Below are 26,603 nucleotides of genomic sequence, written 5' to 3'. Positions count from 1 at the left end.
ACAGCCCCCTCATGCTGAGCTGCATGCCGCAATGTCACATCAACAAAAACATTTCCCCAAAGCTGAGTTCACATCAGACAGATGCTCTCCTAAAGCTATATCCACCAACCTCAACCCGCAGCCCACGCTGTGTCACCCACTATGTACACAGCTGCCTCACGAGGATCCCTCACACAAACACAAGTCTGAAAATCCCCCCCCCCTCTGCTTCAGCGTTAAGTACGACAGAGACATCCTAGGCATGGCTGAGCAGAGCCACACCAGTCGGGTCCTGCTGCGCCGCTCCGATCAAGCCACTTGTAGCTGGCAGTCCCCGGCCTCTTCATCAGCCCTGCCAAGGCCTCACAATGGGCTGAAACAGGGAGAAAGAAACCACCGGCCTCATGCCAACAATCCAAAAGAGACACATAACAAGGCAGAAAGACCAGATTAGAGGCATATTAAAGAACATGATTGAAGGTACAAGTGGAAGCTGCTCCACCTCCAGGCCTGTTGTCCAGGCTTTGTGGCATTTTGTCAACAGCCACTGGCAGGAACCTGAAGGCAGCGCAGAGGGAGCGCAGGAGGGACAGAGGGAAAACAAACAGGCATCTAGGGACACGCTCATGGAAGGTAATATGTTCCTGAACACAGGGACATGGCTTTTAGCAGCACTTAATGTATAATTTCTCTAACACAGACTGTCAAGAAAGAAAATTACTTTCTGATGTTACTTTCAAATGAAAAGCTACTTCATGGAAAGATATTTGAGCGTGCTAAAAACTGGTCAATTTTCACCTCCTCCACCACCAGCTCACAGCCTTCCTGCCAGCTTACGCCCTGCTTTTGCTCCACTTCTGTGCCTGTATTTGAATTAATCGGGAGTTTAGGTAGAACCTCTCTTACAGACTCAAAGTGCAAGCTCAAAGAATGATTGGACAAATATATTTTTACAGACAACATTCAAGTGCCCTGAATGCATCAGTGAAATCTACAGTAAGGTGCAACATATATAACCGGCAGTTGTTCCAGTTAAGTGGAGATATCAGCCTTTCCCTGGCTGATAGCATATGAAAGCTGCTGTGGATGTTTTTTTAGTCTTGTTCAGTGGTTAGAAACCCTCTGACTGCAGTGAATCTGTAGAGTTCCCTCCAGCCTCTGAGTCAGTTTGACTGCTTTCACCTTAAAAACCACTGCATCAGGAAGGAGTTGACTTGTTGTTTATTCATTGGGCTGTTTTTCCCCCGTTTTCCTCGTCATTAATAAAGATGAGGAGGTCTGATTGTGAAAAAGCTTTTGTGAATTAAGAGACAACATGACTAAACCCATTTCCCAAGTCCTCTTAGCGCTGCAGGCTATTGCCACAAGCCAGTAGTGAGATTGTCTTGTCTAAAAGCACACGCTGAAGTTTAGATCTGAGGGAGATGGAACGGCAGTTATTTACAACAAAGATTTTTAAACTGAAAATGTGAATTGATGATGATTCTTCACAGTTTGCCAGACAAGCATAGATGGACTGACCCACTTTCATTGCTTATGTGCTATAGTTGATTAAAAAATTATGAAAATTATTAAGTCATATTTATGCTCAGCTACTGTGCCTCTGTAGAAAAACAATCTTCTCATCAGCTTCATTAATCATGTTACAGTAGGGTTTTTTGTAGAAAAGTAAAAATGGACTCTCTTCTGGAGCCAGCATCCAGTGGCCAATCGCAGGAACTGAAAGCGGTTTTTAGCATCTCTGTGTTGGCTTTATTCCCCGCTGCTTGGTGCACACCTCAGCACAGAGTCAGAGTCTGAAAAAGGTGGTCTGCAGGACTTGGAAGTCCTTTCAGATGCCACGAACCTGCAGCACTTCAGTGAATAGTGTTGTAGAAGGGGCAGGACTTGTAACCACGGTAACCAAGACCCACATAATAACTGTCTATGTAACATTTTACAGCTCCACCCATATGCTCCATCTTTGTGCCGGTTCAGCCCATAGTCTCTATAAAAAAGCTTGATAATGCAGCTCTGTCCCGCCTACTGTTCAAAAGTGAGGGCAAAATTTCTGACTTATGGTGGCTGAAAAAGTCAAACCAAATCCTGTGTCCCATGTCCCTTCCAATAAGACGGTGGAGGCTGGATTTATGACCTATATTGCAGCCAGCCACCTGATCCACATGTCTTGGCATCATGCACTGTGACACTGTCATGTCATTGATCTTTATGTACAGTCTAAGGTTCAGCTTAGAGCTTCATGAAGGGCTCGTCCATGTATAAATGCAGGTTTTTTATATAGCATCAGATGAAGAGTGGTTGAAGAATGATGAATTAATCCATTCACATCGAAATAATAAATTCATAATTATTGACATCACTGCTGCCAAAGGAGTTCAGTGACACACTGACACTGCAAAATGAAAAATGATTTGATGACAAATTTACCCCTCACTGGAGTGCTTGTGTGTTTTTTTCCCCTGTAGTTGAATCTGCAGCACTCTCACTTAATCAGGCATGTTGATTAAGTCTCTAATTTGTAGCAGAGGAAAGCAGGAGTGGATGCTGTGTTTGTGTGTGTGAGTGTGTGTGGCGGCGGCGGGGGGAGTGGGTGCATTGTATATAATATCAGTCAGTCATTGCAGAGGATTACAGAGTCTTCGGAGAACATTTCTGTTTTACATTACTTCATTAGGCTTCCTTTGATAACCTTTCATTTCACATTATTAGTTTTCATTTAATCCCGGCCCGTGTCTAAGCCGCCGTCTGCCTGCAATGTGCGGCGCGACGGCAAAAAAGCCTGTGGAGAGACAGCTCCTCTGCACGTGCAGGTCTAGGAAAATTAAGCAATGAGCCACAAGAGGCCGAGCTTTGCGCTGATTTCTAAACAGCTGCACTGAGATGTGTTGTTAAGCACGAAGTGTAAGCTGTTCAAAAATCAGTGCTGCCTTCAGGAACTCTTAAAGATATGACATGGTTCTATAAACACTAGAAATCAAATCAAACGATTTCTTTAAGTTCTGCGGATATTCAGGAAACGAAGTATCACTTCTGTCTTTTCACTCTCCAGCTGCTGGAGTGCCTGCCGACACATGAAGGACTGCTAACGAGCCATGCATGTATTCGAGTGTTGCTGTCTGCAGTTTTATCTTATTGACAGCAGCTTCACTGTTCACTCTTTACTTTCCTACAGCTGCATCAGCGCTTGATGCAAATCCAGAGCTGGCAGTGACAGACTGCTGATGGCAGCTAATTATTGATGGTGGACATCACTAGTTTTCGTTTTTACGCTGCAGACAGACAAAGCAGCCGCTCCCATATGTGATGGAGAAAGACGTGATGAGATACATTAAAACTTTGTGGACAGGCCAGTCAGTATATGTGTTTGCAGGTCTCCATTTTTCCGCTTCCCTCTCCAGCCCTTCGAGCGTGATGAGGTCAGGTGTCTGAAGGCCTTGAGGTCAGAACAGTCAAGTTCTTCCACTGCAAACTGAAAGTTTGTGTTGGTCACATAGAGGATGATTAAACAGCGTGACCTTGACCTGATAGTGATGCAAGCTTGGCTGAATACTGGAGTTGAAATCACAGACAGTAAATCCTGCTCTCCACTTCTTACTTTTCTTACTTTCACTGTGTCTGCCTAAACCAGTGAGATGCTGCTACAGCTCCACTGCACACTCTGATATTCTCCCATTCAGCCATGTCTCCTTCAGACACAACACACTGCACTGTCAGTGCTAACACTGTCTCCTCGGCAGGGCTGAGAGTACAGAACATAGACATGAATCTGAGGTTAATACTTTCTTCTTCCTTAGCTTTTCAGTCTTTTTTTGTTTAAATTAACACAAACACAGCCGTCACTTTTATCTGAGCTCCATCTGACACTGATGATCCTGCTCCACGCTGTGTAACAAACCAGGCAAAGTCCAGACCCGACTCACTATCGAAAACTTTGTCATGTGTGTATTTACTGTAAAACCAGAGGCGTGTATTTACCAGAAGTGAGGACAAATTCTGTCAGGGAAGCTTACAGAATGTGTCCTCACGTCAACACGAGGAGGAACAGGCCTGGCTCCTGTCAAGCCGAGTTATGTCAGTTTATTTATAGAGTGCGTTTTAAAACCAACAAAAGAGCTTCACACGGGGGACGCATAATGAAATTATTTGATGATACAGTCGAATAAAAGCATCACGAGGAAGGCGTGACACTGTGGCTTTGCTTTACCTGCGGCTGAGCAGTTAGCTTTGGCGTCAGTGCTGTTTTTCTTTCAGGGTTGTTTGTTATTGTCACCCCCCCCCCCCCCCCCCCACCTTTCTGCACGGCTTTAATTGCATGCTGCGAGGAGTGATGAGTTTCAAGCCTAGACACCACACATTAGCTGTTCCTAACTTCGTATTCACATATTAATAAATCTGCTCGAGTTGGCTGACTGAAGCGCAGGTTTCTGTAGGGTTAGACAGACGTCACGTACGCTGCTTGAAAGCTGCAATTTCCTAGATACCCAATAAAGCTAGCCTATTACACATTAATGGTCCGAGCCTGTCATCTTTTGTGCATACTCTGGCATAATTGAAATTCTGGGCTTTTAAATCCCCATCAGTTGTCTGAGAAAATGCTCGTCTCATGCCTTGCTCATTATGGGCTGCGTCACTGACAATATGCAGATATTAATGAATGACCTGTGTCACATAAAGTCAAAGTTGTGCAGCATGGAAGATGATTTGATTGTCATGGGACGTTTCGTTACACAGATGTGGGATTTAATTGCACTCCTTTGCCTTTCTCTTCTTCCTTAAATGAGGCACTTCAAATGCTTTCAAAGTGAAGCTGATGTGTCCCTTCTCTCTGCTGGAAAGCATTTACTGCCACCTCTGTATAAATGGATAACCGTTCACGGGTAGTGAAAGAGGACTGGAAGCTCACAAACAAATCATTTCTAGCGCATTAAGAGTTTTGCTTTTCTGGCCATTGGTTTGCCAAACCTGAATCTTTAACAAGGCGAGCAATGAGATCATGTTCAGAATGAAGTGGTCAACTCTTCATGAGTGTTATTGTCCAAGCAGAATCTTTGAAATGTATTTGGTTTGACAAGCCACCCCTCCTCCATCTCCCAATGGCAAAATGGCAGATCTGTTTGCCGCTGATAATCTTATCAGATTCAGAATTCCCTCATCATCTTGTCCCAACAAATCTTCATCTCTTTGACTGATCTTTCCCTGCGATATAATGAACGCTAATCTAAGCAATCATCTATTTTTTTTTGTCTTTGTCTGCAGGGCTGAAGATCCGTGAAGTGATGATCAATGTGTCGCGCCAGCAGGTGGAGGACTTCCATGGCCCGGAGGATTACTGGTGTCTGTGTGTCGCCTGGAGTCACCTGGGAACCTCCAAGAGCCGCAAGGCGACTGTCCGGATCGCCTGTAAGCAGCTCTGTGTGGCTTTAATATCACACTGACCTCACACTCAGCGTGATTTCATAGAAAGCGTTACTCTTTACGTCCGCGAACGTTTGCATGAGTGTAGAGAAAGGTCACACATTTGACTTCTGATGTTTGGTTGCTCCTTGATGCGGGCTGTTTATTCTCTTCTTTTAGACCTGAGGAAGAACTTTGAACAGGACCCCCAAGGCGCTGAGGTGCCTCTGAATGGCATGATTGTGTTGCACTGTCGTCCCCCAGAGGGAGTGCCTGTGGCTGAGGTGAGGGCTTCTTGCACTTCAAACAAGTAACATTTTCTGCTGTGTCGCCTGGAGAGGAGCCGTCACCCATCTTGTTTTTGTGCAGTATGCTTCTGTGTTCATGAGACACTCTTTTCTTATTCTCCAGCTGCGACAAATCAAAGACACATCTGGACTCTTTCCCTTCTGTTTTGGGAGCTATTTTTAGTTTCTTTCCATATGCTTTGCTATGTCATCTTTTGGTATCGATGTATGGTTATGACTTATTTAGAAGTCACATCTTCATTTCACTCTTACTATCATCCCCTTACTCTCTCCTCTGAGGCTGAGTGTGTATGCCTGTCATTGCCATTTTAATTTTTACTATGAATATAACATGAGGCTCTCATGGACAGTCCTGTTGAGTGGTGCTGTGTTGTGCTGCGCTCTGATGTTCTTGTGCCTTCATGTGGAGGCTCAGTAGGCAGATATGTCAATATCAAAGCTTGTGTGCCCAACCATCTGAAGCCCTGCATTTCCTTAAAGGCACAGTGTGTGATCTATATGTAAACAAAATGACAGAACCCACCAGCTGGTTTCAAAGCACAGGACATGTGGAAGCCAGAGAGTAATATGTCAACGTGATTGACAAGCCTTTACATGCACTAATTAATGAGTAATTCATTTTTCAGGCTGTTTCAGTGTCTGTAGCTTTAAATGCAAATGAGCTGCTAGTGGCCACACCCCTTTCCAGGAAAGGTTTGTTTCTTTTTTAGCTTAGCTTAGTGTAAATAATGGAATCCAGGGTATCAAACTATAATTTTGGAACTATATTCTGACAAAACACTGCTACATGGCCCTGTTTTATACAAGTGATTTCAGTGTCTGTAGCTTTAAATATTAATGTGCTGCTGTTGATCCTGCCCCTTTTTCAGAAAGAGCCATGTCCCTTCTGTGCCAGTGCTCGTGTAAAAACAAGGCAGGAGTATAAATACAGTGGGTAGCAAAAGCAGGGTCAAACCAGTAGCATTCCAAGCGGTCTGGAGGAGGGGCTTATCCCCTTATGACATCATAAAGGGCTGCAAACAAAAACCAGACACACTTTTTTTAGTGGAAGAAAAAATTGAATATTTTGAGTGGGCACACTTAGAGACCAGGAACTCCTGCACCTTAGTGCATGTTCTCACCTTAAATAAAACCAATGTCTGTGTGCCTGTAGAGAGAAAAGATAAATAATAAAATACATCTCTGATTTAAGATCAAACATAATGTACAGTACATATTTATTTCTTAGTGAGAAGTAATTTTCGTTTCAGTGGCCTTAAAAAACATTTGTTTCTCTGCTTTAATTAAAGGCATTCATATCATCGTTTAAGTGTAATATGTATTGTAAACAGCTGTGTCTATAAAAAGAAGCAGCCAGTCGAACTCTTGTCACTAAACTGAAGCAGGCTTAAACTGTTTTACTATGATCCATTCTCTATGGTCTTGCTTAAGAGTGTGCACAGATTATTGCCTCTATCACTGCTGGGACAGATAATATGGCATTCTCTGATTTTCATTAACATCCTACACAGCAGCCCAGTAAACTCCCGGGTGGCTTAGTTACAGCGAGATGCGGATAAAATCCTTTCCTCGCTCACTGCTAGTGTTGCCTCTGAGAACACAAACGGAGCGGCGACATAAGGGGATTTCCAGCTGTAAAGTCGGCTGTACGGCATGTATGTGTTAAAACAGCAAAACAAACTTGGACCTCTTTCATTTGCATCTTGTCAACTGAGCGATTATTGTCAGAAGTTTACTGTTGGCAACCCAAGTATTAATTTCCATCATGAGGCGATGCAAATTGCAGAGCCTTCAAATAAATGTCAGAAATAAATAAACCCCATAACACAAATAAATCAGCCCGCATCATGACCTCAATTCCTTAAAACTCAAACTGGAGCTGCTGAGCTTCAGCGTCTCAGAGAACCAAATTTCACAGAGCTGGTTACAAAAAAGGCTTTAACCTCTCAGCAGCGCCTCAAGTCAAAAAGAGAGAAGAGCACAGCCACATCTCCAACTCGGGATGTGAGTATTTTTTTTTCTCTAGGTGCAAGTCAGACTAGAGGGAGCTGGATTTGTCACTGCATTATTTACTATTACCATTCTCTTTGTTAGCCGGAGCCGCATTAATGAATGCATGAGGAGTTGCCTATTTGATGACCACAATGCATTGGGGAGGCTCGTGGTACATCGATGCTCCATTTGAGTGTGCTGAATCATTCATTACACACACACACAGTATCATGTGCATTTTGTGGGCTGTGAAGTCCGCTGTCATTTTTAAGGATGACGGTCTGCATAATGGCCCTGACTACTGTTTTCCAAATCAAGATTTCATTGGTGTGACAATACAGACATATACACATCTTCAGTTAGACCGAGGTTGATCTGAGGCCCGTTCTTTCTTACTATCAGTTAAATATAAGTAATGTAATGAGCAGTATTTAGACTGAAGGAGCAGTTCTAAGGCTCAGTGTCGCCATCTTGGCAGCACCTGGTAGACTCCCAGCTTATCCTGAAATGAGCGGAGGTGGACTGTGAGTGGAGCTGAGGCGGACAGGTGTAATGCCCGGTTTACACTGTGTGATTTTTAGCAAACTTATAAGACAACTGCATGACACACTATGCAGCGTGAATGTAATAAACTTTGGTACGACGTCAGGTTTGGTGCGTGCACATAGTAGGATGACCGTTCACTGAATCGCAGGCGATCACAGGTTAAGACGTACGTCAACATGCGAGGAGGAGGAGGAGGAGGACGTAGATGTGGAGTCACAGTTCGTAGCAGCTGTCACACTGTGAGACTCTAGAGACCGGTAGATTTTTATCTCAGCTTGTCTTTGGTCGCAAGATGCTGACAATCGCCATGGAACCTGCCTCACAGTGCGACGTAAGTCCAAGACACTGCAGTTCTTTGACTATCCACTTGAGGGTGTCTCAAAAACCGAGTCAGTCCCCATCCAGTTTGCAAGCACTGCCAAGATGGTGCCAGCCAGAGCCTGGCCAACATGTTGATATCTGCTAAGTTGGCCATTTGAACATGGAGATTGACTTTTGAAGTTTTTCTGATGGTTTCTTGACTCCCTAATGTTAACTTAGCATCATTGATTTTCATATATCCTTTCACAAATTCAATATCCATTCAACACAGTGGAAAGCACTGGAGGAGAAGCATCGTTACAGTAATAATGCCTGCATAATGTAGCTCTGAGAAAACAATTAGGGAGCCATCAGGAGCTATTAGTTTCTGTGACATAACTGTCACAGAAAATTGCAATCAGTATATCAACTGATGAGAACGTTCAGACCTAATGAACATTTAAACTAAGTGTTTGATTTTCTGGAGGCATTTTCCACAAGGAGGAGAGCGATTAGTTTATGCAGCGAGTAGGAAGCGTTCATGTCAAAGACTGACTTTAGGAGGAAACTGTCAAACTGACTGCTGACTTAAAGTTACATCCAAGATATCAGCTCCTAATGAGTGAAGTGAAAATTGGAAAGTTTATTGATGAAGAGAAAAGCAGGTCTTCCATAACTTCAGGAAGAAAAAACAAGTTTTACAACCATTAGCCCCACATTAACCGCCCAAGTATTCCACACTAAGTGTAATTAATCATCAGGCTTCTCATCCAAAGTCATTTGAAGTGCTTAAAATGTAATTATTCAGCGATAAACATAACATTTCCAGAGACGGCGTAGAGAGATAAACCAAGGACACGACAAGGGTTTAGCCACCCCTCCTCCGCCTCCAGAATATGCTGCTGTCAGGTTCGGAGGGCTCATTTGTTTAATGTGATTTCATGAAAGTCATTGTTGCATCGAGGAAAGGCCATACATGACCGAGGGAAGTGTAAGGAGGAGGGTGCTCGTTAATGAAACTCAACCTTAATTGAATCAGATGGAACAAAAACCTGCTGCATTGCTGTGTGATCGTCTTCGTGTCGCTTTCACTTCCCATTTAAATGGTTGTAAATGTAGGTCATTACAGCTGCTTCCACAATAATCGGGTGTTCAGGAGGCAGTGGTGAGACTTGTGCGTTGAGTTTAAGGTGATACTTTTCTGCAAATAAACACGCAGTCCTCCGGGCCTGCCGGCTCGCTCTCATCTTTTTTTCAAAGAGCTATCAGAAAAATGAAACTCCGCTGCATGCTTCACGGACCCCCCTGCTGGCTATTTGATGCTGCATTTCATTTCATCTGCCCCAGGAATGCCTTTGTGCAGATCAGGTTTAGTGGTCAACATGGTGACCTTGACACCACCCGAGCGTCCCGCCGTAGGGCTCTGTCTGCTGGGTGTGGAGGTGTGGTGACGTTCAACACTGGTTGCTGCTATCTAAGTGGAACAAATTTGCCAATTAAGCAAATCCGTTTCCTGCGCTCCCCAGGCGCGAGGCTTATCAGGCTCATTTGAGTCTGTCCTGTCGCTGCCTTCTCATCAGCATGTGCATCTTTCTATTGCTCCCCCCCACCCCCACCCCCACCCTGAAGGGAAGGCTCTGGGACCAACGCAGAATGCATATCACACTCCGGGATTATATGCTTCCTGCAGCGTGTGCTGGGGTGGAGTAAAGGAGGGGTGAGATGAGACAGATTAATCAAAGCAAAAACATGAAACAGAAAAAGCTAACCATTCATTTCCTTTAGTGGGAGAATTTCCAAATGTAAGAGATAACCCCCCTATGAAAACGCCTTTTCATATGTTTCAAACATTCTGTTTAATGGAGCAAAGGAATTTAAACACATTTTAAACATACTATATTTATTTAGAAAGCTTACATTATTAACTTGAAACTTGAAACTTGAAAAGGGCTCATCACAGTGACTCCAGGCCTGGAGTCACTTTCTATATTCTCCTCCACATTTGATGGCCTTCTGGAATAGACCCTGCTCTTTAGTACACTCCACAGATTTGTAGTCAGAAGTAAGGACTCTACTGACGGTCTTCTCTGACACTTTACTTCCAGACTTGGTTAAATCCTTCACTACTATCTATCAGTTGTTCTCTCTTTAGTCACATCTCTCACTAGTTCCACATGTTTCTCTTCTTCCCTCTGCCCATCTGCTTCAGGACTTCTCCAGAAATCCTCCTCCAGCTTCTCAGTGAAAATGATGCTTTCACAAGTGTTAATGCAAAATGATCCTTGTTGTACTGTGTGTGTGTGTGTGTGTGTGTGTGTGTGTGTGTGTGTGTGTGTGTGTGTGCAGTCCTCCTGCATAACAGATTTGTACTGTGGCTAAACAAAGAGAACATGTACGTCACTTTTTTATATATTCAGACTTGGCACATATGTTCATGTGGATCCAAGGATGAACTGATTAGATTATGGTAAACAAAGCTGACCAAAACTCACAGTACGTGCACCAACTTTAAACAAATTACAAACAATCAGAAGACATAACAGAGTCTACAGCTTGTTCTGAGACACACGGCGTCCTGACCAGTACTGCAAAAAAAAAAGGTCGAGCGAATGATCCTGGGTGAAGGGCAGGTCGATGCTGCAGTAATCAATACTTCAAACACTCAAACGCAGCTCCCTTGTTATCGATACCAACCTAAAAGCATTGATTGGAAGTTGTTGTCTTTTTAAGTGTGGTTTCAGATATAAAATACATGTAAATACAAAAAGCTTGAGAGTTACAAACCATAGTCGTCCTCTTTTAGTCTGGGTTGGTAAATGTTGTAACAAGGGATCAATTTCAAAGACAAATGTGTTGTTTTCTTAATAGTTGAGTGAATTGTCAGCTAATGCTGTTGATTCATGGTCTAATATGTGTATATTTAAATGTCAGTGTAACCTAGTTCTCTGCAGACTGACCATTTCTATCTGTGTGCTGCAACAACATACTCTTGAGAGGTCGAGCTGAGCTCGCCAAAAACTGCACCCTTGAACCTTCAGTCTCAAATAGAGCAGCAGGGCTTCAGATGTCTGTTGACATAATAGTGGGCAGATGGAACATGTTCTTTTGGCAGCTATAATGTAATGTTAATGGTGGGTACAGCAGCACACATACATTTCTGTTAGTTGTATTTTTCCACTTTAGATGTGCTGGGATTGAGAAAAATGACTGATGGATAAAACCTTTCACACACACTTATTCATCACTTTTTTTACCACCTTGTGACAAAAATGAGATGTGCCATTTAAAAATAATGTTTTACCAAAGTGTGGCCCAGCTGTCTGTGCTTTAGGCATTTATTTTTGCACCGTATTCCCGGAGGTGACACATCACCCACTAAATGTGGAACTTTATGTAATTTAATGGTGAAATCTTTGTACCTGTCAAGTTCAGTTTCCACACTTATGTCTAAATATGCAGCCTGAACGCTAAAACGAACGGGTGGAGGTGTCCGGCTTTTCACATTGTGTTGCCCCAAGTGGAGGAATTCAAGTATCTCTGGATCTTGTTTACAAGTGAGGGAAGAATGAAGCTGGAGATCGGCAGGCAGATTGGTGCAGTATGTGCAGGGTGGCTGGACTTTCCCTCAGTGACAGTGTCAGGTGCTCAAAATTCTGGGAGGGACTCGGAGCAGAGCTGCTGCTCCTCCAGTGGTTAAGAGAGGTGGTTCAGGCACCTGTTTTGGATGCCCCCTGAGCACCTCCCTGGTGAGGTCTTCTAGGCATGGTCCCCTAGGAGGAGGTCCCCCCCAGGCAGAGGGAAGTCGAAGAACATGGATGGATGTTTTCTTTGCACACAGAGAATTTTCTTCACTGGAGTGGGTTAACAGTGTTCTTATAATTGAGCAGCCTGACCACACAGGGTGCGATTAGACAGGTGTGGAACAGTTAAAGGCTCACCAGCATGGTTGCTTTTCTTGAAAGCTGCAGAGCCAATTGATGTAAAAGGGGGGAAAGTAAAATGAAAGCCACATGATGAAAGACTTCTTGAGCCATCAAAGGGAGCAAAAAAAAAAAAAGAGTCCAGTGACAACATGACTCCTGATTTATTGATTTCTAAGCTCAGTTTTTTCATCCGCGGTGCTTGGAAAGAGCAAAGCAATCTCTGTTTGTTGGCTGTTGTTATATTCTCCTGACAAAAAAAAAATAAATAAATAAACGGACGCTCTCCACAAACACACACTGTGGCCACAACCCCATGCACAAACACGTGGCACTCCCAGCGGGGGCGGAGTTTTTAATCCTCAAATACACTGCCATAAATCAAACTCCCCACTCTTCGCTCCCCAGCTCGTCTCCCGCAATGAAAAGCTCAGGCTAGTGGCACATTAATAGCAATTTACAGGGTCAGCCATGCGAGGAGGGGAGCATCAACAGAGAGCATCCTTTATTTTGTAATTCCTTATTACTTTCACTCACTACACGGCAACTGGATTGGCAACGGTGGAGGATGTGACCTACCTACTCTATCACTCCCTCTGAGGGGCTGACAGCCATGTTGTGCTTTTTTTCCACAAACTCCTAATCATGCAATGAGAGTGTGTCCCCTCACATCTCAATGACTGTAGTGATACTGAGTGCAGTTTCCCCATGGGGGGGGGGGGGATGAAGGTTTTCTTTCTTAATCAATTAATTTGTCCAAAATTTTGTTTTTTTTTAGGTGGAATGGCTGAAAAACGAGGAGCCTCTGACTTTTCCCGATGACGGCGTCATTGATACGAGGGGCGACCATAATCTCATCATCCCTGAAGCCCGCATGTCGGACTCTGGAAACTACACCTGTGTCGCCAGCAACATTGTGGCCAAAAGACGCAGCGCCACAGCTGCTGTCATAGTCTACGGTAAGGTGTCGTCTTACTTTTAAAAAGTTTGCAACACAAATGTTCTAAGCAACGTCAGAGTGAACCTCGGACAAATTCCCCCAAAATGATCCTTGTGCCTTACTCAGCCACAGCATGAGGTCTTTTTTCACACGGCAGTCTAATGAGCAGATAATGGCCAAATGATGACGTTTATTAAAGGTCGGGTAGGAGATTTCCTTTACCTTTACCTAGATTACCTTTACCTTTAAAGCAAGGAGACACAATATTTACAACAACTCAATTATCACTGACAGAAAGGTTGTGATTTGGGCCGTCGCAGCTCCCCGCCTTGTATAAGCCTGCTCCACACGCTGTGTGTAAAGCCAGCCGGCGCTGCTTCGAGCTTCTTTATGGCCCTGTAGAAAAATTATAATGTCATTCTAACACCAGCGCTTGTCTAAACCTTCTTAATTGTGTAATTCTCTTTCCGCTGACCCCCTGTCATTTTTATTTTTTCAGCCTGCAGTAGGAGTCCATGTGATTCTTTCTGACACCCCGTTGCTGAGGCCCATCAATCATTGATTTCCATAATGCTAATGAAGTCCCTGACAGGCGCGCTATTCCCAATGGCCTCAGACAGATGTACAATAATGGAATAGTAGTAGTTCTTCCTTTGCTGTGACAGCAAATGAGCCGATGAGTCAATCATCTTACTTTATTTCAGGAAACAAATCAGGAGGAGGAAGTGTAAGGGAAGACACCATTGATCATTGTTGGAGCGTCATGTTTTTTTGTTTTTTTTTTACCTCCTCACCTCTGAGTGAACCCTGTCTAACAGAAAATGTACCAATCTCTCGCTCTCTCGCTCTCTCTCTCTCTCTCTCTCAGTGAATGGAGGCTGGTCATCGTGGACAGACTGGTCGCCGTGTAACGTCCGCTGTGGTCGAGGTGTGCAGAAACGCTCTCGAACGTGCACCAACCCGGCTCCTCTGAATGGAGGAGCCTTCTGTGAGGGCATGTCAGTGCAGAAGAGCACCTGCAACACTGTGTGTCCAGGTAAATGTGTGTCCTTTCCTCTGCAATCACCTAACTTAGCAAAACAGCTAGCAAACCTTTATTACTGGCTCTAGCAGCAAAGCTAGCCTTCAATCACTTTGTCTCAAATGAACATTGAAGGCTCCTTCAAAGGCAGGATCCTTCAGGGTCCAACATGTCCCAGGATTCATTGCACATCAGCATGACTGGGTTTTTTTTTTTTTTAACAGTGGACTGAACTCTCATAGTCAGAGAGTAAACTTATGGATGTAAGTATCAGGTTGCTAGGCAACAGGAGCATGATGATAATTAGGAAGACCAGACCTTTGAGGAAAAGGCAGCGTCCATCGCAGGATTTAGCTTATTGAACTTTCTCAATAAGCTAATTCAAGAATTTCTGTATTTTACATGTAAGGTCAGGGTGTGACTGCATCATTAGGTGATTCGCCTGTATCTTTATTTACTTTGTTTTTGACTTACTCAAACTGAACTGCATTAGCCGGGCCTGCTGGCTTAAGCAGGTTACTGTGACTTTTTTATAGGTGTTTAGTTTTTTTTATATACATTTTAATACATACAATTACTTTCCTGTATGTAAGAATGTCAAAACAAAACACTGCATATCACTATAACACAATATAACATATCTATGTGTAGATTTAGACAAAACTGGGATCAGCTAACAAATAAATAAATATTTCAACAATGGATAAACATTTTTATGTAACACAAATCCTATATTCAGCAAACCTGAACCTTCAGTGCTGAACCAAAAACTTAGTTTAATTGGCACAGTGCAAAAACCATTATCTGTGTTTTTACTGAAACTTTTGCTGCCCTGTAACTGCAGCTGGCTGTGAAGCAGCACAGCTCACAACCCACCATTAAGTCACAAATTGCTGCTCTCTCACACTTACAGTCTTTGTACAGAGCTGAAATAAAACAGCAGACTTTTTTTTTTTTTTTAACCATTGAGCTGTTTCTTCTGCCTGCCTCCAGCTCCCTGATTAACAGACGGATACACAGCACCGTGGCGGTATTGATCCTCTCATTTTACTCCTGACAACAAAAGCAAATATGTTTTTTTTTCCCCCAAAATATTAAAATATTCCTGCTATTTGGCAAGCCAGCTAGGAGAATTCTGAATGTCGGCATGTCCTTGAAGGCATCACATTCTGCTCAGAAAACGCCTTACCATGCAATAACAATGTAAATGTGACCAACAGGCAAAACAAAAAAATCTCTGCCAGTTGATTTTAATTCCAGAGAGAAGCGTTAAAAGACTGTGCAGCTTCACTTTGAATGCATCACATCTAACAGCAGGTTACATCCTAACACTGATGTGGTAGACCTTCTGCAACACATGAATAGAAAATGTCTGGAAAAAAAGTGAGAAGAGCAAAGCAGCAGTTATCAAAATGACTGTGTAATCTCCTCAGCTGGAGTGTTTTCTTTAATGTTTTCCTAGACAAGCCCAAATGTGTGATTGCAACCAGCGCAGAGCAGAAAGGAAATGCTCATCAGGTTTAAGTAAAAAGTTATCAGGAGGAAACAGTGTGCACTCCTCCAAACATCGTCTGCTCTTTGCCAGCAGCCTCCTTCTGAAGGATTCCGTCTCTGAGTTTGAACACAAACATTAGATTAGTAGCAGGCAGAAGAAGAAGGGAGGTGGAGAGGAGATGTGATGGAGTGTGGCGTCTTTGTAGAGCACCCACAGGAAGAGAAGTGTTTTCTACACAACGATTAAATGAAGCCCGCTTTTTCTGTGGTGCATCATCTGTTCCTGTGTGTGTGTGTGATCTTTCAGTGGATGGCGGCTGGGGAGAGTGGACTGAGTGGTCAGTGTGCAGTTCGGACTGTGAGCGGCAGCGCAGCAGAGAGTGCACGGCTCCGGAGCCCAAACATGGAGGAAGGCTGTGTGACGGTGTGGCGCTGGCTACAGAGAACTGCACCGGTGGCCTCTGCACACAGAGTGGGTATCACTCCGCCCACCGGTTCACAACAAAGGGGAGGGGCGGGGGGGGGGGGGGGCATCATTACTGTATGACTCATAGATTTACAGTTCCTAATTTTTGGCAGATCATGATGGTCATTATACTGATGCTCATTACCAGCGTCGTCATCAATCTTCATTATTCATCCGCTCAATGGGCAGAAGCATGGCAGCAGTGAATCAACACTTCCACACTCACAGTCTAACAGTTTATCTCTCCCTCCAGATCGAAAGCTGCTCCATGACGCTAAACCACAGGGTGAGTTTCTCCTCAGCTTCTTCTTGATGCTGTGTAAACCTCCACACATTTTGTTCTGCGGTCATTTGGATTTTTTTCTGAAGAAATGATGCTGTGAATTCTGACTGGGACGTTAACTGTAAGGTTGCCACTTTCGATAAATGCTGCAGAAGAGCTCCTCCTCATTAAGCTCCTCCTCCTCCTGCCAGGTGCCAGGTGCACCCTGGGATACACAGATGTGACTTTTTTTCATATCAGCTGATCTGAGATAATTTCTTTTGCACATTATGCAAGCATTTTCACACTTGCTGGCATAAGGAGCATGAAATACCTCCCTACAACTGCAGGTTTGGCTCACACATTTATTAAATACACAGTCTTGCTATTAACTGAATATCAGATCATTTCATCCCTAATTGTGATAACAGATACTAGAACGTCCACTTCAAAGTAATAATCCTGTTTAAAGAACCAAGAATGGCTGTTATTAATGTTTAAAAAACAAAGCTCACCTTCTCATGATTAAAGGGACTTGATTTATCTCATAAAGTCAATAAATAATGAGATAATGAGTTTTATGTTTATCACAGGGAAATAATAAGAAAAAAGTATTTATACTTAACTGTGTTAATAAGACTTGAGCAGCCGCTGACAGAGAGATCAACACGATTACAAATATGATCATCTTTGGCTTCTATAATAAAATAACTGTTGTTGTTCATTAACAGTCATAACAGCAACAGGCTGAAACCAGGGGCGATCAAATAAGCTGCTTCATCATATATAATCACTATGAAATTATCCTGTAAATGGCCATTCTTGCCTTCCGTAGTATTGGCTTGTTGACGCCTCTCCTCATCCACCTTTGCCTCCAGACTCTGCATATTCACAGAGATTAAGAAACTGGGAGATGCTGCGAGGCTGCGCATTCTGCTGCTATTGTACTATAAACCCCTGGGTAAAGCGACAACACGACTCTTATCAGCAGGCGCTCGGTTCTGGCTGTGGTTCAGCCAATTTTAGACGGAACTCCAACGACCTGAGCTAGGAACAAATAGCTGTCAAAGAATAACTGGCTTTGACAGGTGTGAGGAATAACAGTCTGAGGCCAAAGGTACCTTAGATACAGATGTAATTATGAGGAATATGTTTCAGGATTAAATTCTATTAAAAACCTCCTGGTAGAAGGATGCTAATGTTTACCTTCCATCCTTGCTGTTCAGGCTCTGTGTGAAGGGATGTGCTAATGCAGAGTAAACAGATGTTAACAGGTGGACTCTGTTAGCGGTAACTCATCCTTAAGGGGTTGATTCATAAACCTTTGGCCTAAAGGAAAGGTAGATATGCACTCACTTTTGCTGAGAGTCCAGCAGTGGCTGGCAGGAATGTGGATTGTAGGTCCTGCCCAGCTCACCTGAGTACTTCTGCCCGCTAACCATGCTGCTAATGGATGCTGATTGGTCAGTTTAGAATGCAATCCTCCCTCGATGGCAGTGGAAGTCTTCAGATACACATCGCTAGAAAGGCCTCTGCTGCTGCTCCTTTGTCGTGTCACATCAAAATGGCAGATGCCCAAATCGTACATTTGAAAAACCAGAAAAAAAACAAACAAAGGATGCTAAGATGCTCAGTTACCCAGCCACCAGGAGTCAATCCAGATGTTTTAGTACATAAAGATCTGTGGTTCTTGTCCCTGCTCTGCCACTTTAAGAGACTAGAGTCAAGTGAACCAGTTAAACCTGCATACAATGAGGGAATGTAGTGTACAAAAGTATTGTGAAATCACAATATAGCCGCTTCTACTACAATAAAGTATTTTTTCCATTAAGCATCTTACATACTGTACACTTTCATTAATATTTGTTGTGCTACACGTGGTATAGTATTGCATATATGCCCTATATATTCCCTGCCTTATGAATTATTGCTGTGCATGGAACTGAAGCATTTTCAACTGTGTAGCTCGCACAGAAAAAAAAAAAACAGTTTGAAGCCTCCACGACGAGCACGCCTTCTGCTTACTTGTCCTTTAACACAGTTGTGTGTTTGTGTTTGTCAGAAATGGAGGAAAAAATGTGTCCAAGCTGCCAAAACTTTCCAAGCCCTCAATTAACCTGCTACTGTAGCCGTTAATGCCGCTTTGCATATTTTGTCAATTTCTCCTCATTTGAGCTTCAGGCTACTCAGAGGATTTCTCAGCATGTCCTGTTTCAGTGCAGATCTCATTATCTTTCAAGAACAAGCTCGCTGCTCCTTTATTTCCCACTCATTTTTTTTTTCCCTTTGTGGACTTGGACGCTGCAACACTGGTGGGACCAGATAGAGCATAATCGTTGCCGATGAGCTAATTTAATGAATTGGTTTTGTCACATTATCCCAGTGGAACGCAGAGCGCCTCCAACACCAGAGCCAAGCAGCGTTTGAAATGACAGTCAGGTGCTGGGTTGATTATAATCGCCTTCCTTCCGAGGTTCCTCATTAGTAGCTTTAACGCTGCAGAGTGGAACATGAAGCTGTGCAGAAAACAAAAAAGCCTCTGCAGTAGTTTGAAACAAAGGTAGACCTGCCTCCTATTAAACACTTCCACAACTTTAACTCAGCTGTTTTTTTTAGCTTATTCTGGGTTAAAATGTCTTCTAGCGTCCTAATTAAACACTGCGAACTTCTCTAACAAACATGCTTCTCTCCCTGTCTCTGGCTTTCCAAGGTGCGGAGAGCAGCAGTGATGTGGCCTTGTACTCGGGCCTGGCAGCAGGGGTGGTGATGGTGGTGCTGCTCATTGTTGCTGTCACTCTTTACCGAAGGAGCCAGAGCGAGTATGGCGTGGACGTCATCGACTCCTCCGCCCTCACCGGAGGCTTCCAGTCCTTCAGCTTCAAGACGTCACGTCAAGGTGACCTGGTCTCATGTTGTTGACTTTTAAACGTGCATTTGAGTTTTTAAACGGGAAAACTTAACATGAGGTTGATATTCAGTCCTAGAAAATGGAACTTGACTCGTGTGTCTTTATCCAGCCGCATCGCGGCATTGTGTTTATGGGGGTGGGACTTATTGCGTCGGTAGCCAAAAATGGCGGGAAAGGATTTCTTTGTGTTTATTGTTACAGTTTTTGTGTTTTTTAGACATGCTGTGATCTTAATGCCTAACTCTAACTGCAAGAAACTGAAACTCATCAGAGCGAGTGAAAACAAAACAGCTCTCAGTGTCAGGGGACCTTGAACCTCGGACTTCTGAGTGAAGGTCTGCCATGCTGCTTTTACCCCCACCAAACCCCTCTTAACCTTCCAGTGTAGACTTTTGCAGCAGCTTTTGCAAACTCCAAATGCATCAGAGAAGATTATGAGATTTTAAACAGTTTTTTTGTTTGTTGAACAAGTGCCAAAATTGCTACCTTAGCTGCGATGCTACACTGACGTGCTAACATGTGGAAACAATAGCACTGCATGGCACATAACATGGATAACAGCAGTCATCCAGGATGTCAGCATTCTGCTATAACGCCCAACATTAGAGAGTTTAATATGATTTATGTAACCTGAAGTGAGAATTCTGTAATAAACATGATTGTTTGTAAATTATTCATATACACAATATAAACAAAAGATGTTAAAACCCCAAGAAAATCAATGGACCAGGGCCTGGTAATACAATAAAAACTGCAATAATTATGTCTTTGCAGGTTAACAAATCTATACACGCACACACACACACACACACACACACACTCCAGACGCACACCTATAAACTGATACCAGCCTGCTTTTTTTCTATTGTTTGTCATTTTAATTAAAAAACTGTAAATAGGCTCACATATTAAAGTCGCTGCATGTAAACGAACCTAAAGAACATTCAAGTAAGCCGTACACTGTGTGTGTTTATGCATTTTCATTAATTAGGTATATATTTCTTTGTATTATGATATAACTACATCAATTATTAAAACACTTAAGGGCCCAGAATGACAGTATTTAATTGTGTTTACTTGAGCCTCCCAGAGATTCGTGCTATCTGTGCTGTGGTGCATTAAATGTCCAATAACATACAGGCTTAATCTATACAACCACAGAATGCCTTTAATGCAAACATCAGTACTACGCCCCAAAGCAGTAAACGCTGCCTGAAAGCGTATGTTTAGGAGCACATTGTGCGTTTGACACAGATTTATTGCTTTCATGTACTATAAATGTTCAACAACAGGTCTCCCTTTAGAGAGGAGTGTGTCAGTAGTTTTTCTCTAATTAATTATTCATGATTGCAAAATAAAAATGTAATTTATTAGTGTTTTCTTTTTCATTTTCCGCTGATTCTCCCGGAGAGCAGTGTTTGTGGTCCCTGCGTCTCTGAGCGCAGGAACATCAGAGCTCCACAGCGTGGTGTGTTTCGCCCCACAAATTGAGGCGTATTTTTGTTTTACAAGCCCGGCATTATTGGTCGCCGCCGCAGCAGTAGCAGCAGCAGCAGCAGCCTCCCTCAGCAGGGCATAATAAAGTTCATTTTGATAACACAGCAGGAGGCAGGCAGAGCTTTAATCTTGGGCCCTGTTCCATGTGTGAGAGAGGCTAAAACAGCCAAACCTCCATAAAGTCCTGCTGCTGCACCTCACTCCTGCTTTCATAAATACATTTACCTGACTCTGGACATTCTTTTTGATGCAGTAAGGTGTATTCCTGCCTTCCTGGTTTCCATAGTGATGATGTTACAATGGATATAACTATTGTTTTTTTGTTTGGTCACACCTCTCCTTCTGTGTCCCTTCCAGCAAACCCACTGCTCATTAATTCCTCCATGCAGCCCGATCTGACAGTGTCACGCACCTACACCAGCCCCATGTGTTTCCAGGACTCCATTGACAAGGAGCTGATGGCCGAGCGCTCGCTCCTCGATCCCTTGCCCGATCTGAAGGTCAAAGGTTAGAAAGCAGAAAGCCACGATGTCTGCATGGCTCCTTGCTTCTTACTTTTTTGGACGAGCTCTGCAGCTGCAGTCAGAGGGATAATCCATCTTGCTTTGAAGCTGTTTTCCTCCTCGGGCAGTCTCTAAGAAAGCTTTCATACAAAAAAAAAAAAGAATGGTCACGTTGAAGGGCAGCACAAATTGACCAGCCACCAATCCGTGTCCGCCTTTTGTTACCGTGGCTACGCCTATCGAGCTTTTCATTCTGGAATGGCACACATGCTGCTTTCACTGATGACATGATGTGATTTCAAATTCTAAATCAATGGGATTTTTGGACAAAAATTTAAAGGAATGAAAGCCTAATAGTTTATAAATGATGTCATTTATAACACTGCCTGCTAATAGAAAGAAAGAAGAAAGAAAGTTTTTTTATAAAACACTATAAATGCAGAGCTTGCTGATTTTGGGGTCTTTATTCTCTATATCTCTATATCTTTTAGCTGCTCACATTGTGTCCTCAGGCATGTCAGAGAGGGCAGAGTACCACGTCATGTCCCACCCTCAGACTTTTCCCAGGGGCCTGGCTCCAGACTACAGAGGGGTTGCAATGGGTACGACGCTGGGAAGAAAGGGCAAGAACCTGTTCACTCCGCAGGTCTCTCTGACTCTCAGCAGGCCCCTGCACAAAGCGACTGCAGTGTTTGGCCACGCTGGAGGCAGGCTGGTGGTACCGAACACAGGTGAGATCACGATTTATTACAGTGTGGGTGGATGTTCCTATGAGTTCATTCCAAATTTAAAAAAACATTACAATGGATTTGACCTGTTTTTCTGTATTTTCTGGTGGTTAGCTAGTTAGCATGCTACCATCCGCCACATTTGGACATAGCATGTAATCCTATTACTTGATAATTTTAGTAAATATTTCTTGTTAGCCGGAGTGTCTCTATGAAAACATGGAAGAAGCTGCACGGGCGTCTCTTCCTTGTGGCCTATATTTATCTGTCCCATGAGGTTCCTTATCTACTGATGGATTGGCAGTAATTGTTTATGATACAGTAGGATGTTTACCTGTGTTTGTGTATGCTGCTGGCAGCATTGATTCAGAGCACCTCTGGGACTTTCTTTCTTTCTTTCCTTCTTTCTTTCTTTTTCTGGGGCCGTCACCCCTCTCGCTGTCACCTCCAGTGAAGAGACCTGACAGCCGAGCAGGTGTGTGTCATGTGTGTGCATGTCTAGCTGAGTGTTGATCAGCCTCTGCCCGCCTCCTTCTCCGCAGGTATCAGTCTGTTGGTTCCTCACGGGAGTATTGCAGAAGACACTACGTGGGAAATGTACATGAGCATCAACCAGGAGGACAGCAGGTGAGGGACAGTCGCAGTCTGCTCCGTACGCTGCTCTCTTTTAATCTCTCAACCCGTCGCATTTCTCATCCACCTTCCAGTCACATACATGCACAACGCAGACCCTTCTCCTGACATGCTCCGTACACTTACACATGCTCCCACCCAGCATGCGGTCCATGCTCATCTTGCAGACTCTGCAGGGGAGGACATAATGTGTCACAAATACATTGGCAGCTGCAGACAGATTGCACTACAGCCTTAAGCAACTGTCTCAGCTGAGGAAGATGCACTCGACTGGGGCGGCCTGTTTTGTGTTTGTCGACATGGCTGTGACAATATCTCTTTGCACAGTGACTGGTAGAATTTGTAGAGTCATAATGATGGCTGATTTCGGTTTGATGGGAGGAGATACGCTGCAGAATTTAGATTACGTAGTGCATTTTCGTCACAAGGAGAAAAACGTGATAGATAAGAGAATCTTAATACCTTTGACTCCGAAAGCTATCTGACAACCACAAGTCAGTTTTTGGACATGTTCTTGATTTATAGCAGACAGTATCAACATGTCAGCGAGTCTCCGTTAAGCCTTGATCTTTCCAAAGAAATTCCAATTTTCAAGGCAGAATCGAAAGTGACGTTTGCTGCCATCTGTAATCAAACTGTCATCTCATCTCGCTTCCGCCCACCTATTAAGTGCTCGCGGGTCATTTGGGAAAAGAAACTTATCAAAGGTCACATATAGGTTGTGGCTCAGGGCTCAGTTCGTTTCACACTCCCCTGCTTTAAGCCCCCCCCCCCCCAATTCAGCCAGACTGTTGCCCTCCAAGCTCCTGCTTTGCTCTGATAAGCCCGATGCTGTTTACTTCTCCGGCTGTCGTTTAAGAAGCTGCAGTAGCCGTGCACCACTGGGCTGTCAGTCAAAGCCTATCTCCCGACAGCCGCAGAGTCTGGGGGAGAAACTGGATCCTTTCTTCCCATTCAAACCTTCACCATCTACATAAAACCGCGCTTTCCTTTGCAAAGACTACGAATCGATCAGCCCGGGCTCAGTTTCAGGCGTTCACAAGAGCTGTCCGCCCGTCCCCTGAGAGTCACTGAGTTGTTTTGTGTCTGTGTATGTGATCCTCTCTGACACAGCAGGGGACAGCAGGTTGTCCAAGGACAAAATCACAGCATGTGACAAAAAAAAAAAAAAAAAAAAAAAAAAAAAAAACACCTGATGTGACTCACAAAAGTCTTTGAATGGCTTGTTTTTGGAGTGCACTGTGCAGGGAGGCACAGTGTCACTTATACTGTATGTGCCTCTGACTGAGTTTGATTGATGGTTGTTTTTGGTGCAGTTGACCAACTTTATTTTGAAGCGATACTTTCCAAAGTCTAAAACACACTTTATTCATATCTTTAGAAAGCTATTTTTATTGCCTGTAGCCTGGGTAGCACAACAAAGTCAGCCAGCCAGTCATTCATGAAAAATGCTGCATAGATATACACTGATCAGTCATAACATCCTGACCACCGAGAGGAGGAGGAGGAGGACTCCTGAGATTATCTGGATACAGGAGCACCTGCATCAGGCAGCAAGTGAGCATTTTGTCTTCAAAGGTTTTGTTAGAACAGGGAGAAATGGGCGGCAGAAGGATCTGAGTGACAAGGACCAAACTGCTATGGTAGAAGCCAGAGCATCACAGGGTGTTATGGGCTGTTCCAGGTCTGCAGTGGTCAGTACCACAGACTGTATATACTTCAGAATTAGAATTAGAATTCCTTTATTTATCCCTGAGGGGAAATACTTTTTGTTACAGACAAATAAAAATCAAAGATGGCATATGGAATTGAAATATATAATACATGTCTAAATACCTAGATAGCATTTAAATCCCTGAGTTGATTTACCACTGTATAAAAACCTTTACATATTAAAGAGCATGACATGAACGTACCAGTATGAATGTACAGTGTCTGAGTGACTGTTACAGTTCAGAGTTCAGTAGTCTGATTGAGACAGGCAGGAATGACTTCCTGTGTCTCTCAGTGGTGCATCATGGGAGTCGGAGTCTGTTGCTGAACGAGCTCCTGTGGCTGGTCAGCACAGTGGAGCGGGTGAGAGGGACAGTCCAGTATGGTCTTTATTTTGGACCACGTCCTCCTCTGACACACCTCTGTCAGAGAGTCCAGGTCCTCTCCCACAACATGGCCGCCCTTCCTGATGATTCTGTTGAGTCTGCTGATGGGTGACACAGGTGCCGCCATGTTGGGAAAAGACATGACCTTGGAGCCAAAATCTGCTTTTATTGTTTGAAGAGTTTTTAGGTTTTACTAGCACAGAGGAGGCAGGGTTTAATGACCTATACTGCAGCCAGCCATCACTGTTGAGGAGCGGTCATGACGTCCATATTTTATACATGTGGAGAGCACTGGCTGCCCAATTTGGTCCAATCTGAGGTGCTCAGAGACAGAGAGGCATGATTAGACACAGACTTGTTTGTAATTTGGATGATTAAAGCTTCAGAATAATACATTGTATGTGTGGGAAAGAAGAACATGTCACATGGGATCACACAGAGTGATGATACTGCACATACAATAACTAATAACTGCAAACTACAGCACACATCCTGTGTTAGAGATATTTCTTTGTTCTCACAAACACAATCAGAGTTGCTAAATAACCATCTTTAATCTTTGCTCACAGGCAATCTGGCTAATTACCATAGTCTCAGCAGCAGGTAACCTTGGTTTCCTCTGAGCCTGCAGCTGATTAGCACAAAAGTGCAGCTGCAGGGCCAAGGTGCTGCCTGGATGTGCGAGTTTATTTTTAAACTGTAAATCTAAACCTCTTAATTTTTGAAAAGTGTTGATTGGTAACAGTGTAATGAGAAGAAAAAAAAAATTTTCACACAGCACCCGACACCCGAAACTGATAACAGGAGGCGAACAGTTGCCGCCACACGCCGCACTGTGTGGGAATACCTGCTGAATCGTCTGTCAGCGGTCAGGCAGTCTGGCACATCTCACCTTCACCTTCCCACCTCCAGCTTATTCACAAAACACCCGTCATGCATGGCGCAGTAAAAGAAATCCTGTTCCTGTAGACGTGCAGATTCTTCAATTAATCTTTCAAAAATAACAAGGAAGAGAATGAGCCACGTTTGGTTAACAACAGATGTGTCCCAGTTGTGCTGGAGAGTCTTTATTATTTATCACTATAATTGGGAAATAATAATGAACTGAACTCCAGAAAGTTTTTGCAGTTATTTAAAAAATTATTTTATTTTCACAATCTCTGAGAATGAGTGTGGCGCAGGTGCTGATTGAGGTCAGTCAGCTATTAAATACTGAACACCGCTGCAAGTGAAAGTTTGTATTACAAGGTTCCAAATCTGGGTGCAGAAAAAACAAGAGTGACGGCTGCTTTCATTCTCATCACAGCACCGATAAAAGTCAAAATGGCAGCTGTAGCTCCGAGCCTGTCCAGCCCATCCTCATGTTTTTCTGTTCTCTACAAAGAATTAGTCTGGGCTCTGTGGGGTTAAAGTTGGATTTCCAGGGGGGCAGTACCAATAATCTCAAATAAACACCCTTGAGACTAAAGCAAGTGATGTAAGCAGAGCAGCAAACCAGATCAGTATCAATAAAAGAATGTATTTTGTATTTTCTAGGCGCATCCAAGTTATGCACAAAGTGTAGGGAAGTGTGATTGATATGGAAGTTGGTGAGTGTAGCTTCACCTCTCAGT

The 26,603-nt window shown here is 43.5% G+C and overlaps 1 protein-coding gene across 1 annotated transcript in view; it reads left to right on the top strand.

The window, feature by feature from the left end:
- Positions 1-26,603, top strand: part of LOC114444119 (netrin receptor UNC5D-like) — a 131,525-nt gene that overhangs the window by 94,696 nt on the left and 10,226 nt on the right. The window contains exons 4-13 of the mRNA XM_028418521.1: positions 5,236-5,379; positions 5,554-5,657; positions 13,218-13,398; positions 14,248-14,415; positions 16,202-16,366; positions 16,614-16,646; positions 19,333-19,518; positions 21,385-21,534; positions 22,043-22,261; positions 22,801-22,885. Coding sequence (XP_028274322.1) covers positions 5,236-5,379; positions 5,554-5,657; positions 13,218-13,398; positions 14,248-14,415; positions 16,202-16,366; positions 16,614-16,646; positions 19,333-19,518; positions 21,385-21,534; positions 22,043-22,261; positions 22,801-22,885 — 1,435 coding nt within the window. The remainder of the gene's footprint in view (positions 1-5,235; positions 5,380-5,553; positions 5,658-13,217; positions 13,399-14,247; positions 14,416-16,201; positions 16,367-16,613; positions 16,647-19,332; positions 19,519-21,384; positions 21,535-22,042; positions 22,262-22,800; positions 22,886-26,603) is intronic.

The sequence above is a fragment of the Parambassis ranga genome, chromosome 12, assembly GCF_900634625.1.
Source record: "Parambassis ranga chromosome 12, fParRan2.1, whole genome shotgun sequence".
Taxonomy (NCBI): Eukaryota; Metazoa; Chordata; class Actinopteri; family Ambassidae; genus Parambassis; species Parambassis ranga.
Note: the sequence above shows the minus strand (reverse complement) of the source record. Positions and strands in the feature narration are given on the sequence as shown.